The sequence below is a fragment of the Falco rusticolus genome, chromosome 5 (assembly GCF_015220075.1).
Source record: "Falco rusticolus isolate bFalRus1 chromosome 5, bFalRus1.pri, whole genome shotgun sequence".
Lineage (NCBI taxonomy): Eukaryota > Metazoa > Chordata > Aves > Falconiformes > Falconidae > Falco > Falco rusticolus.
The window spans coordinates 37,312,989-37,326,823 of NC_051191.1; the positions used below are offsets into that span (position 1 = coordinate 37,312,989).

At 40.2% G+C, this 13,835-nt stretch overlaps 1 protein-coding gene across 7 annotated transcripts in view; it reads right to left on the minus strand.

Annotated features, from left to right (window-relative positions):
• Positions 1-13,392, minus strand: part of TBK1 (TANK binding kinase 1) — a 29,408-nt gene extending 16,016 nt beyond the window's left edge. For 5 of the 7 annotated variants that reach the window (XR_005104714.1, XR_005104713.1, XR_005104715.1 and 2 more), the window contains exons 1-8: positions 13,312-13,392; positions 9,066-9,186; positions 7,130-7,270; positions 6,207-6,336; positions 5,447-5,628; positions 4,487-4,647; positions 2,458-2,568; positions 501-680 (exon numbers count right to left, since the gene is read on the minus strand). Coding sequence is in view for 4 of the 7 variants with exons in the window: in XM_037390744.1 (XP_037246641.1) it covers positions 501-680; positions 2,458-2,568; positions 4,487-4,647; positions 5,447-5,628; positions 6,207-6,336; positions 7,130-7,270; positions 9,066-9,152 (992 nt within the window). In the remaining 3 variants the exon portion in view is untranslated. Of the gene's footprint in view, positions 1-500; positions 681-2,457; positions 2,569-4,486; positions 4,648-5,446; positions 5,629-6,206; positions 6,337-7,129; positions 7,271-9,065; positions 9,187-11,234; positions 11,342-12,182; positions 12,580-13,311 lie in introns of those variants that run through there. The other 2 variants (XM_037390745.1, XM_037390746.1) reach the window with 2 other exon arrangements.
• Between the last annotated feature and the right edge of the window lie 443 nt (positions 13,393-13,835).

Below are 13,835 nucleotides of genomic sequence, written 5' to 3' on the forward strand. Positions count from 1 at the left end.
AGATCAGCACTTTATGACCATGAAGTGAACTACATATAACCCAGGATCCTAAATTGTTCCAATTGCAATTTCAGAACCCCTGTGAGAGTTTTATATCAGACACAGATGATGTGCACATTTTTGTATTCTTGAGGACAAGATAAGAAAAGCAGTGGTTAAACACAGTTTCTCGAAAACTACTTTGTAAATAAGTAACATATACAAATGTGGGTAAGCTTGTATTGATTAAGAACACAGACACATTGTAAGATTAAGTCTGTGTTCTCTTGCTGATTAAGACCAAGTTTAAGATCAGTTGATTTGACCTTCAATGATTTTATTTTTATTTCTGGTCAACATGCTTCTGTGCACTGTGACTACACAGAAGAATCACAAGCTTTCACTCCCTCAGATAAACCACCAAGGAAAGGCTACTGAATTTGTAAAACTGGTTATCTGAGGTCACAGTAGTGTCTGCCTGAGCAAGAACAAAGTAATGAAAACACAGAGAGAACACTTACGTATTATAGCTGTGAATATAAACTTTGTGCAAGGTCATCTGCTGTAGTGAAAAGATGTGGATTATTATTCGATGTAGTATGTCACTGGTCTCTGCAAAGAACTGGTCAAATCCCCAGCATTTTTCCTGGTCTGCTTCAAGAATATTCGCAAGGACAGGTGTGAGCAGTACTTGCAGACCCCTAAAGGACACCAGGAATTGATAAGACTACTTGGATCCTTCTGCCTTGTAACCAATTGCAATACTTCGTTTGACTTGTCTCATGAATGAAAATCTATTATCACTTGAGGAATACGCCAGTGCTTTTTTTGTCCCCCTCTACTGAACAACAAAATGTTCAGTGGTAATGTTCACTGTTTTTCATTAACACAAATATTTTATCTCTTTCATTTTTAGGGTCAGCTATCAAATTTTTTTTCCTTGGTATTTGACAAATTTCACGGGCATTGGAAAAATGGCATGCAATTTAAAAATTCTGCATTGTAGAGCTAAGGTCACCTTCTACCACTGCTGGGTATTTTACCCAGCTCACCCCACACACGACGGTTTATCATTTTGAAGGAAGCTACTGCCATTTATGGTTTGCTGGCTGAGCTGCTTGTGTGTGCACACTATGTTGCTTTCAATCAAAATCAGCTGGGTTAGCAAAGCCTCATTATTTAAATTGTCAACACTAACAGAATTCATCCCAACTGAGACAGGACTAAATAAATACTCCATGCATGCAGCTCAACTGTTGCAAAGAGAAATATGCAACTATTGCCTTACAGTCATTACTGTTCTAGGAGAAAGGCCAGCTTAAATTTCTTGCATTTCTACTTTGAGAATCTGAATTGCCAGAAACTTTATGGATCCTACTCCGGTGTTCTCATGAACAACTACTTTAAAGTTTTAACATTATGTATATGTCAGACCTGAATCCATTGGTAAAACTGGTAATACTTTGAAGCAAGCTGCAGTGGCTTACAAGCACACTTGATGGCTCCATTAGAGGTCAGCGGATGCTGTGCTCAAACTCACTTTAGCACTAAACTTATAACAGCAAATACTGTTTAAAAGCTACTTGAAAAATATTATTGTGAACAGATGTTTAATGAAAAAAATCTGCTTGCTTTATTATTTCAAGCACTTCAATTATATGGAATATGCAGAAGAAACAACTGAGCAGTGTCATGAAAAAAAATATATAAATTGCAAGTTCTACACACTATAATGAATTGATTGATATAAACCAGACTTCCACTCTACACCCCTTATGGATCTACATATTTAGCTTTCAGAAAAGTTTGTTTCTAGAGTCTGTTCACAGAACAATTTCTTTCTCCCTTTACCATGAAAAAGCAGTAACTTTGAAGTACCGAAGAAGTCTCAGGAAGATAAACAGATAAATGGGTTATGGGAAGTGTTTTTAAGATCAGACTGAGATCAGATCTTCCATGGCTCTTCTCACTTAGTATTATGACATATGAAGCAAAAATATGATGATAAAAAAATTTAAAAGATACTATGAGACTATGTTAAAATGTGATATGATTTTTTTTCTGGCAAAAATAGAAGTCTCTGAACTGTATTTTATTATAATTTCCCTTCTGCTGCCTAATCTTTGTAATGTCTGAAGGCACATATTTTCCAAGAAAGGGGGGACCATCAATTCAAAGGTTATTACAACATCATACTCTTTCCTGAGGGTGAAGAATGTATAGTAATAATCTTTCTTCTACTCATAGCACTTCAGATTTGCAGATGCTCATTTGTAAATTAGCAGTCATAAAACTATGGGACAGATGGAAACAAAAAATATTTGACAACCTAATAGCAGACTGTACCAATCTACTGAAAAGTTCAAAGAAAACAACTGCAATAGACAGATCTCTGTTCCAAAGACCCCATCCTGACAAAATAACTGGAAAAGCCCAATCAAGCAGCACTGAGACATTTTGTGAGAAGTTCAAACTTACTTTGAAAGACTACAAGAAACAGGCATCTCCCAACTCCACTCAATTGGTCCATTTTCTGCTTTCTGTATTCCAGAAATAGCACCAGAAGGCTTTCCAGTGATTATTTTATACCTGCGATACATTATAAAAATACACTTTTAACTACTACCTCTTACACATACATAGGTCTAACAACTGTTTCTCAAAGGGGTATCAATAATATAAATCTAAACAACAGGCTGGCCTGCATTTGTAGATGGTGCAGTAATTGGGAAGCTTTACTTACAAGCTGACAGTGAGTTGTGCTAAAATAGTACACAGTGAAAAGGAAACACTTCTGGCTATGTGGGAAAAGCAACTTTGTCTACCTCAGGTTTGGGGAAAATGTAGGAGAGATTTCAGGCATCACTGAAGGAAGCTGTTTTTTTCACACCATGTTAATTGTTAATTAACACACATGGTTAATGTTAATTAACCAAAGATTTCCAAGGCAGTTCAATTTAGGCATTTACATGACTAACTTCTAGCATGTTCTATGGCAAGAGATGACATTTAGCTGCCACAAAGTCACTTGGGGATAAAAAAGGAACAGGAAGTGGGCTCTGAGAAACTACTTTAACTTGGAAACATCTAGCAATTTTGATACATTTTGGCATTGTCTAACTTTCTATTGAGCAGGCCAGAATTTCTCAAATTTCTCGTTAAATTAGTCAGGAGCAATAGGCTTTTTGCAACAGAAAATGTGAGTTGTGCTCTCTCTTTTTGGAGGACAAGGTACATACAAAACATATGTTCCTTGCTTACGTCTTAGGCAGATACAACAAGAATGCCTGTGGGATGATCAGAGGATGGGCAGTTTTTTAAACTAAGAAAATTGGAGTCAGCTTTGCAAGGAGTACCAGAACAGAGATGTAAATGGCTTATTAGAGTTCCTAAGTATCACCTTGCTTTATTTTTTTAAATGTAACACACACAACAACAAAATAGAACTAGATTAAGATGAAACAGGAATCAATTCCAACTGACATGTTGTAGACAGAACTTCTGTTTCACATTCAGGAGTTACCCCTGTTATCTTCAGCCACAGCCCACAACTATGCTACCCAAAAAATGTCAGTCTCATGGGTAGTACATGCACTTCAAGATTGCCTGGGAATACAATCATTTAAAGGACAAAAAAAATTTGTGGCACTGAAATCCCCTTTCGTAATACCATCATCTTGCCTGAATATCTAATACCACACTGCAACAGACCAGCTTAGTGCCATGGTGAAGACATGTGGAAAAAATCAGTATTTTGGGGGAGCTTGGATGCTTAATTCAGATCCTAAGGTACCAGTCAACTCCTTGCTGAAGAAGAATGTTTGTACCGGTTTTGGCTGGGATAGAGTTAATTTTCTTTGTAACAGCTCATATGGTGCTTATGGTCACAAACACAAAACAATGTTGGTAACACAGGGATGTTTTAGCCATTGCTGAGCAGTGCTTACACAGCATCAAGGCCTTTTGTACTTCTCACGCTGCCTTGCCAGTGAGTAGGCTGGGGGCAGGGAAAAAGTTGGAAGGGGACAGAGGAGGACAGCTGACCCCAAAGGATATTCCGTACCATATGACATCATGCTCAGCAATAAAAGCTGGGGGTGGGAATTTGCCAGGGTGGCAGCTGGCCAGGGACTCAACCGGCTGGTGGTGAGCAATAGGGGATTTTTTGCATCACTTGTTTTTCTTGGTTGTGTTTTCCTTTGGGGTTAGGGGTGGGTTTTGTTGTTGGTTTTTTACTTATTAAACTGTCTTTACCTCAACCCATGAGTTTTCATACTTTTACCCTTCCAATTCTCTTCTCCATCCCACTGTGGGGAAGTGAGCAAACAGCTGTGTGGTGCTCAGCTGCCTACTGGAGTTAAACCACAACAAAGTTAAAGAATGTTTTTCCTGAAATATCTTCGCTATTTTAATGTTTACTACACATATGTAGGACTTCTTGACAAAAAGCATTTCATGGACCGACCTAATTTATGAACAGATAAAATTCTCCTTCTAAATTACCTACATCACTTCCTTGTTTCTACGAGGTCCTTCAAAAGGTCGGAAAGGCAAACTCCCTGTTGCAGCATGGTAAAAGGTCACACCTATGCTCCACAGATCAACTGTTGCTCCATACTTTTTCTGATGCTCTTTCCTCAAAACCGCTCGTTCATACATATCAGGGTGCTAAAGAGAAAAAAACAAAAAAAGTAGTTAGAATTGTTTTATGAACAATACAAAGAACAAAACCCCAATCTATCATTTCACAGCAAGATCGTTTGTCATTCTAAACTTTCATCTCTTTAATCAAAATGCAAAGTTAGCTTAATTTCCCTAAGTTATTCTGACAGAATATCACAAAAGTGTTCCTAGGTATGACAGCCACTTTACTAAAGGTTTGCCAAAAGTATTTTGTAATTTAGCTGAAGACTGACTACTAGAATAAAACACCACTAAAGAAGAGGAGAAAGCTGGTATTCCTCCAGATCATTTTAAAACAACAGAAACCAAATTAGAAAAAGATCCACCACAGAGGAGAGTATCAACTACGACATTACATGTGGGAAAACATGGCAGGAATAAAATTATGCCTAAGTTGCTTGTACTGATGCTTCTCCGCCTGCCTCTCTATGGTTAACTAAGAAGTCAAGTGAACTCCACATAACATGATACAAGTAGCTCAAACACAAACTGACAATTATCTACAGAGATAAAGGCAAAGACATTCATAACTAAAATATTGTTGTTGTTTCTTTCACAAAAGGCAATAGGGGAAGTTGGACCTGAAAATTATTTAAAGGCTACTGTGCTCAGATCAGCAAAAGAATGGCATGACCCAAGGTAAAGAAGGTGGAAAGCTATAAACCAATTACAATACAAATGTTTAAATACTAATGCACAATAGTCTGACCTTCACCTACTCAATCACCAAGGGCCCTGGGCTTCAAATATTTCTTCAAAAGATAGTGAAATCATATGGGCTTACTAAATACTCTTCTGTGCCGTAGAGAGAAACAAATTGTTCATCATCTTCAAGTTCTCTTGCAGCACCAAAGTCTGTAAGTTTGTAAACAGACTGACCATCTTCACCTATAACACGCATTATATTGCCTGGCTTGATGTCACGGTGCACTATTCCATTCTCCCGGAGATGATTCATCCCAGCCACTTCAATAAAAAAACCCCAAGAATACAGAATTTATGTATACAACTTGACACAGACTGCACAAATATTGAATCGTAACTGAGGCTAGGAAGCTGTATGCGTTTACTTTCTCATTGGGAAACGGGAATGAGAAGGGACACTCAATTAACAAAAAGACCAGGACCAGAGACTTTTCTAAGCATTTTTGCAGGGTTGGTTTTTTTTCAGACAGTGAAATTACGACATTTCTTGCTCTCAGCAACATCTTTCCAATAAAGTAATGGAGGAAAATTTTGTAACAGGCAGACACAGGTAAACCTCATTAATTTTCTAATTTATTCTTCTGAGATTAATTATCACAATACAAATAATCTTGATACAAATGAACAAAAAAGAATTATAACAATGCTTTAAACAGAAATGGCTTCTTAATGCAGCTATCTATACCAATATAGACATAAATAAAATATGTGACTCAATATGACCACATTGTTCAATTAATTGACAGTCATTCAGGTTCCTCATCTCTTGCTGTTACAAGATAAACAAGTATGAGTTCATTTCAGTCAACAAATTAGTCTAAAGAGCAAAGCCTACATACCCACATCTCTCAAAACAATTAAGAACTCAGACTCCGGCAGACCAAAGGCATTAGACGGCTCCTCTAAAACTGTATATAGACTCCCACATGGACAAAATTCCATAACTAGTACTTTGTGTCTAGTTGTTGTCTGGAAAAAAAAATTAAAAAACATAAGTCTGTGACCATTGTGAAAACAATGTCAAAAGCTGCATATAACAGGATCTTACTTTAAATAAAAAGAAAAATAAAATCTGTAGCTAGATCATAAATCCCATTTGGATAATCTTATTCAAAAGAAGTGCATGTGAACTTTTATATTGTTTCATGTATTCTAACTTGGAGAGCGGGGAAAAACTAAGAAAGCCTCAAGTTCTAGGCACTTAAGAAGGTTGACAGCAGTATTGATGAGTGGACAAATGAGAAACTACAGCACAGAAGAGCAGAAGGAAGCGTCTGCCCTCCTCTCCTATTAACTAATCTCAGCATCTGGGTAATTTCAACTGATCAGTCTCAGTTTCAGCACAACTACTGCAATTCATACATTAACAGACAGTTCTACATGTCCTATGTCGTTATTTTAGCTGGTTGCAAAGCAAAAGCATAAAATTGTCAGAATTATTGAAACACCTCCAACTATCAGTATGTATTAAATGTTCATATATAGATAGCTTAAAAAACCTAATTCAAGATAAAGCTTAGGACAGTGGATTCTCCACATGGCTTGGAAGCCTCTGCCTAAACAGTGAAAGCAAGCATATTCTTTCAACAACAACAAAGAAAGAAAACCAAAAAGCAGTGATAATTGGGTCACAGCATTTGTACCATATATGTTACCATTCCTTAAAAATGTAACTTTATCCTCTATAGTTATGGATAAAGGAAAAGACAGTTACTGTGGTTACCACCATGCATCTCAGATCACAACTAGAACGATCCATTACCTCTTCTTCAATGGCAAACAACTTGACAATATTCTTATGATTTAGTTTCTTCAATACTTCAAACTCTCGCATCTGAACATCCACAGGACGAAGGAAACTTATACTGTTAAATACTTTGACAGCATACAAATCCCCAGTTTTCTGTTAAAAACAAACAAATTACTAATCAAACAGAAGCAAAAGATTGTAAGTGTACACATACGCATTATCCAAGCATTCTGAGATCTTCTGTTTTGCATACGAGCATATGCAGAGTAGAAATAGTTCAAAATAGTATTTTGTGTTAAAGTGGAAATAAAGATTCTAGTAGAAAAATTAAAATTACATATATATTGGTTTAGTATGATATAGACTAGAAGCAAACAGACTAGCAGAATGGAAACTCAGTGTTAGCCCACAAAATCTTAAGTGCCTTAGAAAACAGAATAGTTAGCATAAGAAGGGCTACACATTTAAGAATGACCCATAAATGTAGCTGAAAAATAATTTTTCAGCAAGAGGTAAGCCACTTACACAAATCAATGAGACATGCACATATTACAGTTGAGAATCTTGGCTTGTTGAAGTTAAGAGACAACTTTTGGAAGATGAGCATTGCTCTCTTTTTCTTTCTTGTACTGTTTACACTGATAAAACAGTATTTTGTTTTTTCAAAGAAGGCAGTGTTAAGCATTACATACAACTCATGTTTGAAGCAACTCAAATCCACATCATAAGTGACAGAAGCACAGTCACAAGCTTAATCAGAGACTTAAGTTCTCGAGTGGGACTAAGCCACAACATGCTCAGGCACCCACAGTGCCAGCTGAGAGTGCAATTCCTGTCCCTCTCAGGGAAAAGTACCTCCTTGCACCCACTATAGGAATCAGCTTACATTAGCAGTCGTGTGAGAGATTCTTGCTAAGGACAAAGCCTTCCTGAGCTTAGACTAGGTGTGTTGTACATCACACCTAACATGCACTACTGATGCCCAGGCAAAAGTTTTCTCCTGTTGACAATGAGCTGCAGGTCACATCCTCAGACTAGTGAGGGTGATAGGTGCAACCATGAAACCATATGCTTTACAGGGGAAACATTCTGTGTTGAAATTAACTCACCCAGAAAAGCACATTAACTGCTAAATTATCACTTAGGTGTTGCTTCACAGTATAACACTGCAGCTTATATATCACTTCATATGGATTTCACACAGACTGTCATTACTGGAAGAGAACATTACTTTCACAACGAGGCTTATCTTCATTTTGTGAGACATACAGTGAAATTCATAGAAATAGAATGACCTACACAAGTAAAGATCATTTTAATCCCTCACTCAAGTTACAACATACACATCAGTGTATCATTTACACAGCAAAACTGCTCCAAGATGTACTATTTTGTACTGATTACTCAAGGTATGTCACCAAGAAGATGTCCTAGACATATATGAAGCACTGACTTATGGACAAAAATAAATAGCAACTTCATCCTATACGATAGTACGTTAAGAATATTTCACTTATGGTACAAAATCATAAAAATCACAAAAAAAATGGTTTTTAAAAGAACAGGGAAGAACTATCAAAAGAGAATTTAACAAAGACAAAAATGACATATCATGTAATAAAAACTGGTAAGGCTTTTGTTCTTAAATTCTTAAGCAAGGAGGTTTTTTTCTCATAAAACTGAAGAATGAATGAACGAAGAATTAATAACAGTTAATATTTTACAAGGACAAATAATACAATATTAACAATGAATCCTCAGAAATAACTGTATAGAACTCTAAGTCACTGAATGAATATTAAAAATTAAAAACTATGTGTGAATAGTTACAAAGATGTATTTTTTTTTTTGCTAAATCTCAAACAGTTTTTCACTGATTTCATGACATTACTCACATATGAAAAATTTCACTTTTACAGGTTACTCAGATTTGTAATTCATGACAAACCTTATGTCGTCCCCGGAAAACATTTGCAGTAGCTCCCTGCCCCAGAATGTCAGACAACAGCCACAGGTAATTTGAAGTGCTCTGCATCCTTGCTCTTTGATTAGACAGCTTTCTTTTTCACCTTCAAAACAAAAGGTTAAATACACTGAATTTAGTAAAAAACATGAAAGGAACTTATTTTAATTAGAAGGAAAAAAACAAACAAACAAACTCCAACCAAGCTCCAGAGACATACAAAAATAACTAAGAACAACCAAGTAGAGGAACACAAGGTGAAACAAGAAACAGAAGCAAGCTAAACAATCAAAACTAATGCCACAGACACAACACGCTCTGCATTTGAGGTCTTCACAAACTGTTTGAAAAAAATCAACTGGAAAAGTGAAAGCTTTATAATCCCTTTTCTGCTGTAAACAGGTGTTTAAATGATACAGTAACAAAAACTGTAGGAAAGAGTAAAAAATACGTGCACAAGGTCTTCTGAAAATAAGCAAGACTTGTAATAAAATTCCATTATTCAGTATGTATGCCAAAGAACAGACATCAGAGATTATGGCAGATATGTATACAGATCTTTTAGATCACTTTGGCTCTGAAAGTTACACTTCCGTACAACTGTAAAGGAACTGGACTAACTACTTACAAAAAGCTGTTTTACACACGCTTGATAAAAGTCACAATTAAGAGAAGTATTTTCAGCTACCTGCTAGAACCACCAATTAGCACTGGAAGAAATTAAAGGACATTTCTCTCATTTCTAAAAATTCTCATTTCATATGTCACGTTATTTCTAGCGAGACAGCCTGGCTTCACCACCCTTCCTGAAATGTAAACTGTCAGATATTCAGGTCTTCACAGATTCAGAAGAGAAAATAAATGTTTGACTAAAATAGTGAAAAAAATCATTAGGAATGCCAGAATTTCCTCCCTTACCAAAACAGCAGGAGCTACAGGTGAATGCTCTTACCCTTTTGCTTTAATTAAAGCACTGAGTTTGCCATTAAATCTAGCAAAAGGCTCTAAGATCATAGATGTAGCTTCCTGGATCTAAAGAACCTTAAGAGCAAAAGAGCAACTGGGCCAGGGGAAGGTCCTATAGCAGCAGCCTTTCCTCACAGCCTGGCAGGGGACCCTGCATCTGCCTTTGTTAACTGACAAGAAATGGCTAACTGATATTCAAAAGAAGAAAAAAGTTCTTCCTGTAACTACTGGAAGAAAAGGTATGACAGAATTTCCTATGCACATTTATTACAAGAAGGTGGTTCGAACTTTTTGATGGCACCACCAGAAGCCCCACAGCATGCACTGCAGGGAAGTGGAAGAAGCCACACACCAGCCATCGCAGCACCTTTTGCCCATCCAGCAGCCCGCTGAAGCACCTGCCTTTGTTCCCAACTGTGCCCGTGCCATGCAGCAAAGATACAGAAATTTTCTCATGACTTTGAACACACTTCTCTACGCACAGCAACTGTGGATTTCATGTTTTCATTTAGCTATTTGTTCATGTAAGATGTGGAGTTCCCTGCAAAGCTGTTCCAAAACATCCAGGTAATGACATGCAGCATACTGAATGCAATGACACAATGCAAAGACCTGACATTGAATTCAGAGTCATGCAGCAACACCATTTTAAAAATCTAAATAAAGTTCTTAATGCCTAGAGAAGGGAAGAAAGGTTTTATCTCAAATCTGAACCAGAACAACCAACACCACACCCCAAACCCTTACAATTCTCAGTTAACTCTGGTAAGACAATCTGCAGTAGTAGAATAAGGTAATTTCTCCCAGCTGGCACTTACTGTAGATGCCAGAGAGCTATCTATGATGCAGACACAGAAGGTAAGGAAGAGGGTCTACAAAGAAATAATGCATAGCCCACTCTGTAAACCATTTGTAAAATCTATGAATTAAATAACTCCTCATAATCAAAACTCTCCTTGTAATAAGCCAGCTGGCACATTACCAGTAAACATGTATTTTGTCATTTATTTCGAAGTAACACTTGACTAATACCAAGATGCAGAAATATAATCAATCCTTTCCAAGCAGACAGAAAGTGCACAGAAGCAAATGAAGTTTCTTTGCCAGTATCTATTTGTGTACTAAAAATTCTAGCAGCCTATTAGAGACTGAATTATTACATTGCCCAAAGTGACAAAGATGAGATACCTCATGTATGAGACCAGTTCTCTTCCTTTACCTCCTTACTTTTCTAATTAAATTTGCATGAAGGTCAATGGGTGAAAACAAAAGGACAAGTCAGCTTGACAGATGAGCTTGAATATCATTCAATGGATAAAAAAAAAAAAACAAAAAAGCAAGTCACTAACAGGTTCTCAAGGTCTGGTTTTTTTCACTCATGAAACTACAGATACAGTTACGCCAGCATTAATCCCAGGGTACATATCCAGCACCAAACTCAGTGTTACACTATTACATTATTTTTGTCAAAATAATATTTTTATAATAATAACAAAGTCTACATTCTTTTGGCAGTCTTCACTTTTAAGGCATAATGTCTCATTCAGCTTTAATTATAATCAGCTTATAATAAGCTTCAAATTATAATAATTTGATTCAATAACTTATGTTAGACTTGCTTTAATACCTTTCCTTTCTTAGTCTGATTCAGAACTGATCCTTGCTAAACACTCAGCATGCTGAGTTTTCTTAAATTTCAAAATCAATTCACTGTTTCATACTTCAAAAAAATAAATCTCTAACTGTACGATTGGTCCTGTTGCTAGATTTAATGCTGAAATTTCTAATTCTTCACATCTCACTTACGATCATTAAGTCTGATACCAGAGGAGTCAGAAGTTCCTTACATACATCTAAAGGTATCTTTCCTACCAGCACTTTGATTTATTTTCCCCCATGACTCATTAGCATTTCAAGGGTTTGGGGGCTGCTTTTGGGTTTGGTTTTGGGTTTTTTGTTTTGTTTTTTAATATTTTTCTCCTTCTGGTGATGCTACTCCTTCTTTATTTGTCAGCAGGGGGAATTATAACAGAAAAAGACCGCATCACTGATATGGTTGTTTTTTTTTTAAACTCCCAAAGCTTTGAAGCAGGAGTACTGACTGCTTCCAATTATTATGATGAGGTTTGCTGTTACCTCAGACACGCGGGATAAGCGCACCAAGCAGGTACTTCCCCTGTTAACAGCTGCAATGTACAAGTGCACCAAGCAAGTAGGGACAGATGATGAAGTTAAAGCGAAGGTTCCTTCTGTCTACAGGGAAGATCCTATATGCCACCAGAGCTGACAGGCAAGGTGCTGAGGTTCTGAATAAATATTAATGTCAGTATTATAGAGTCTGCTAAATACGAAGGTTTTATACTTCCCTGTATGCCCTCTCTTAACACCTAGAAAAGAAGTTTCTTCCCCTGAAGTTCTGCTTCCTTCACCTCGCCTGAACTCCTTCCAGGAGTTCCCAGTCCAACAGCTGGTATCTGAATTACGGAATTACCCTGCCCTGGGCCGCACACGGTGCTGCTAGAACCCACTCGAGGCAGCACATGCCCCCAAAGGCCCTACCCCCCCCGCGCGGCGCATCACCGCGGCTCCAGGTGTCCCCGCCCGTCACGGGGGCGCAGGGCTCGGCCTCCGCCGGGGCCCGCAGCGGCGGGGAGGCTGCGAAGGGCCGCGGGCTCGCCTGGGCCAGCCCGGCCTGCTCTCGGGAGCGCGGGGCACGGAGGGCACAGCGCCGGGGGCCACCTCCACGGCAGGACGTCCCTCCCGAGGGAAAAGTTTAACAACTTCTACAACCACGGAGGTGATGCCACGGCGCCACTGCCTAAGGAAACCTTTACACGAACCACTGACCCCCCCCTTCCCAATTACAAATTCTGACAATATTCGCGCGGATAAAAGTCACGGAGAGCGGGGCAAGGGACGAGCCCCAGGCACGGCACCGAGGCCGCAGGCCGGCCACCACCTCGCCCCTCACGGGCGGGGGCCGCTCCGCGGGGCGGCCTGCACGGCCGGGCGCGCCGCTGCCTCCGGGGGCGCCGCCACCGCCGCCGCCCGCGCCCCTCCTCGGGAGCCGGCACCTCACGGGAAGGCCCCGCCACCGCCCCGGCAAACCGAAACCACCTCGCCCCGGCGGCGGCGCGGAGGGAGCCGCTTTTTCTCCCTGCCACCGCGGCAGCCAGAAGCGGCTCCCTCCGCGCCGCCGCCGCCCCACCTCAGCTCGGCCTGACGCGGCGCCCCCCGCCCTGCCCTGCCCACCGGCCCCACGCACCGAGCCGCCTCTCGCCCTGCCTGCCCAGCGCCCCGGCCGCTTCCGGCTTCCTGCAGCGGCGCCGGGGAGGCGGGGCGGCACAGGCACCGCCTCGGCGCCCCGCACCTCCCGGCCGCCCCGAGCCCTTCCCCGCCCCGAGGTGGCCGGCGGGGCGCTGGGTGGCGGCAGCCGGCTGGAAGGGCCGCGCGTCCCCCGCCCGCTCTGGGGAGGGTGAGGGAGCGGCGGCCGCGGCCCCTGAGGTAGGAGGACCGCCGAACAGGGAAACATCGGGGGAGCGTCGAAAAAATGGAAGTAGGATGTTCCTTAAAAATGGTCATTCCGGGTCTTTTAGCCGGTGCGATGTTCAAAACGAGCTCAGAGCGGTTCCGGTGAGGATTTCCGTGGTGATTTGCTGCTACGTGACCGGTTCAGCGGCGGTGTCGTTTCTTGCCGCCCCTGCCTGCCGCCAGCAACGGCACCTCACCTCCCTGGCCGCTTCTTCGGGGGTACCCGGGAGACACGTTGCTCTTTCACCCTTTTTAAAC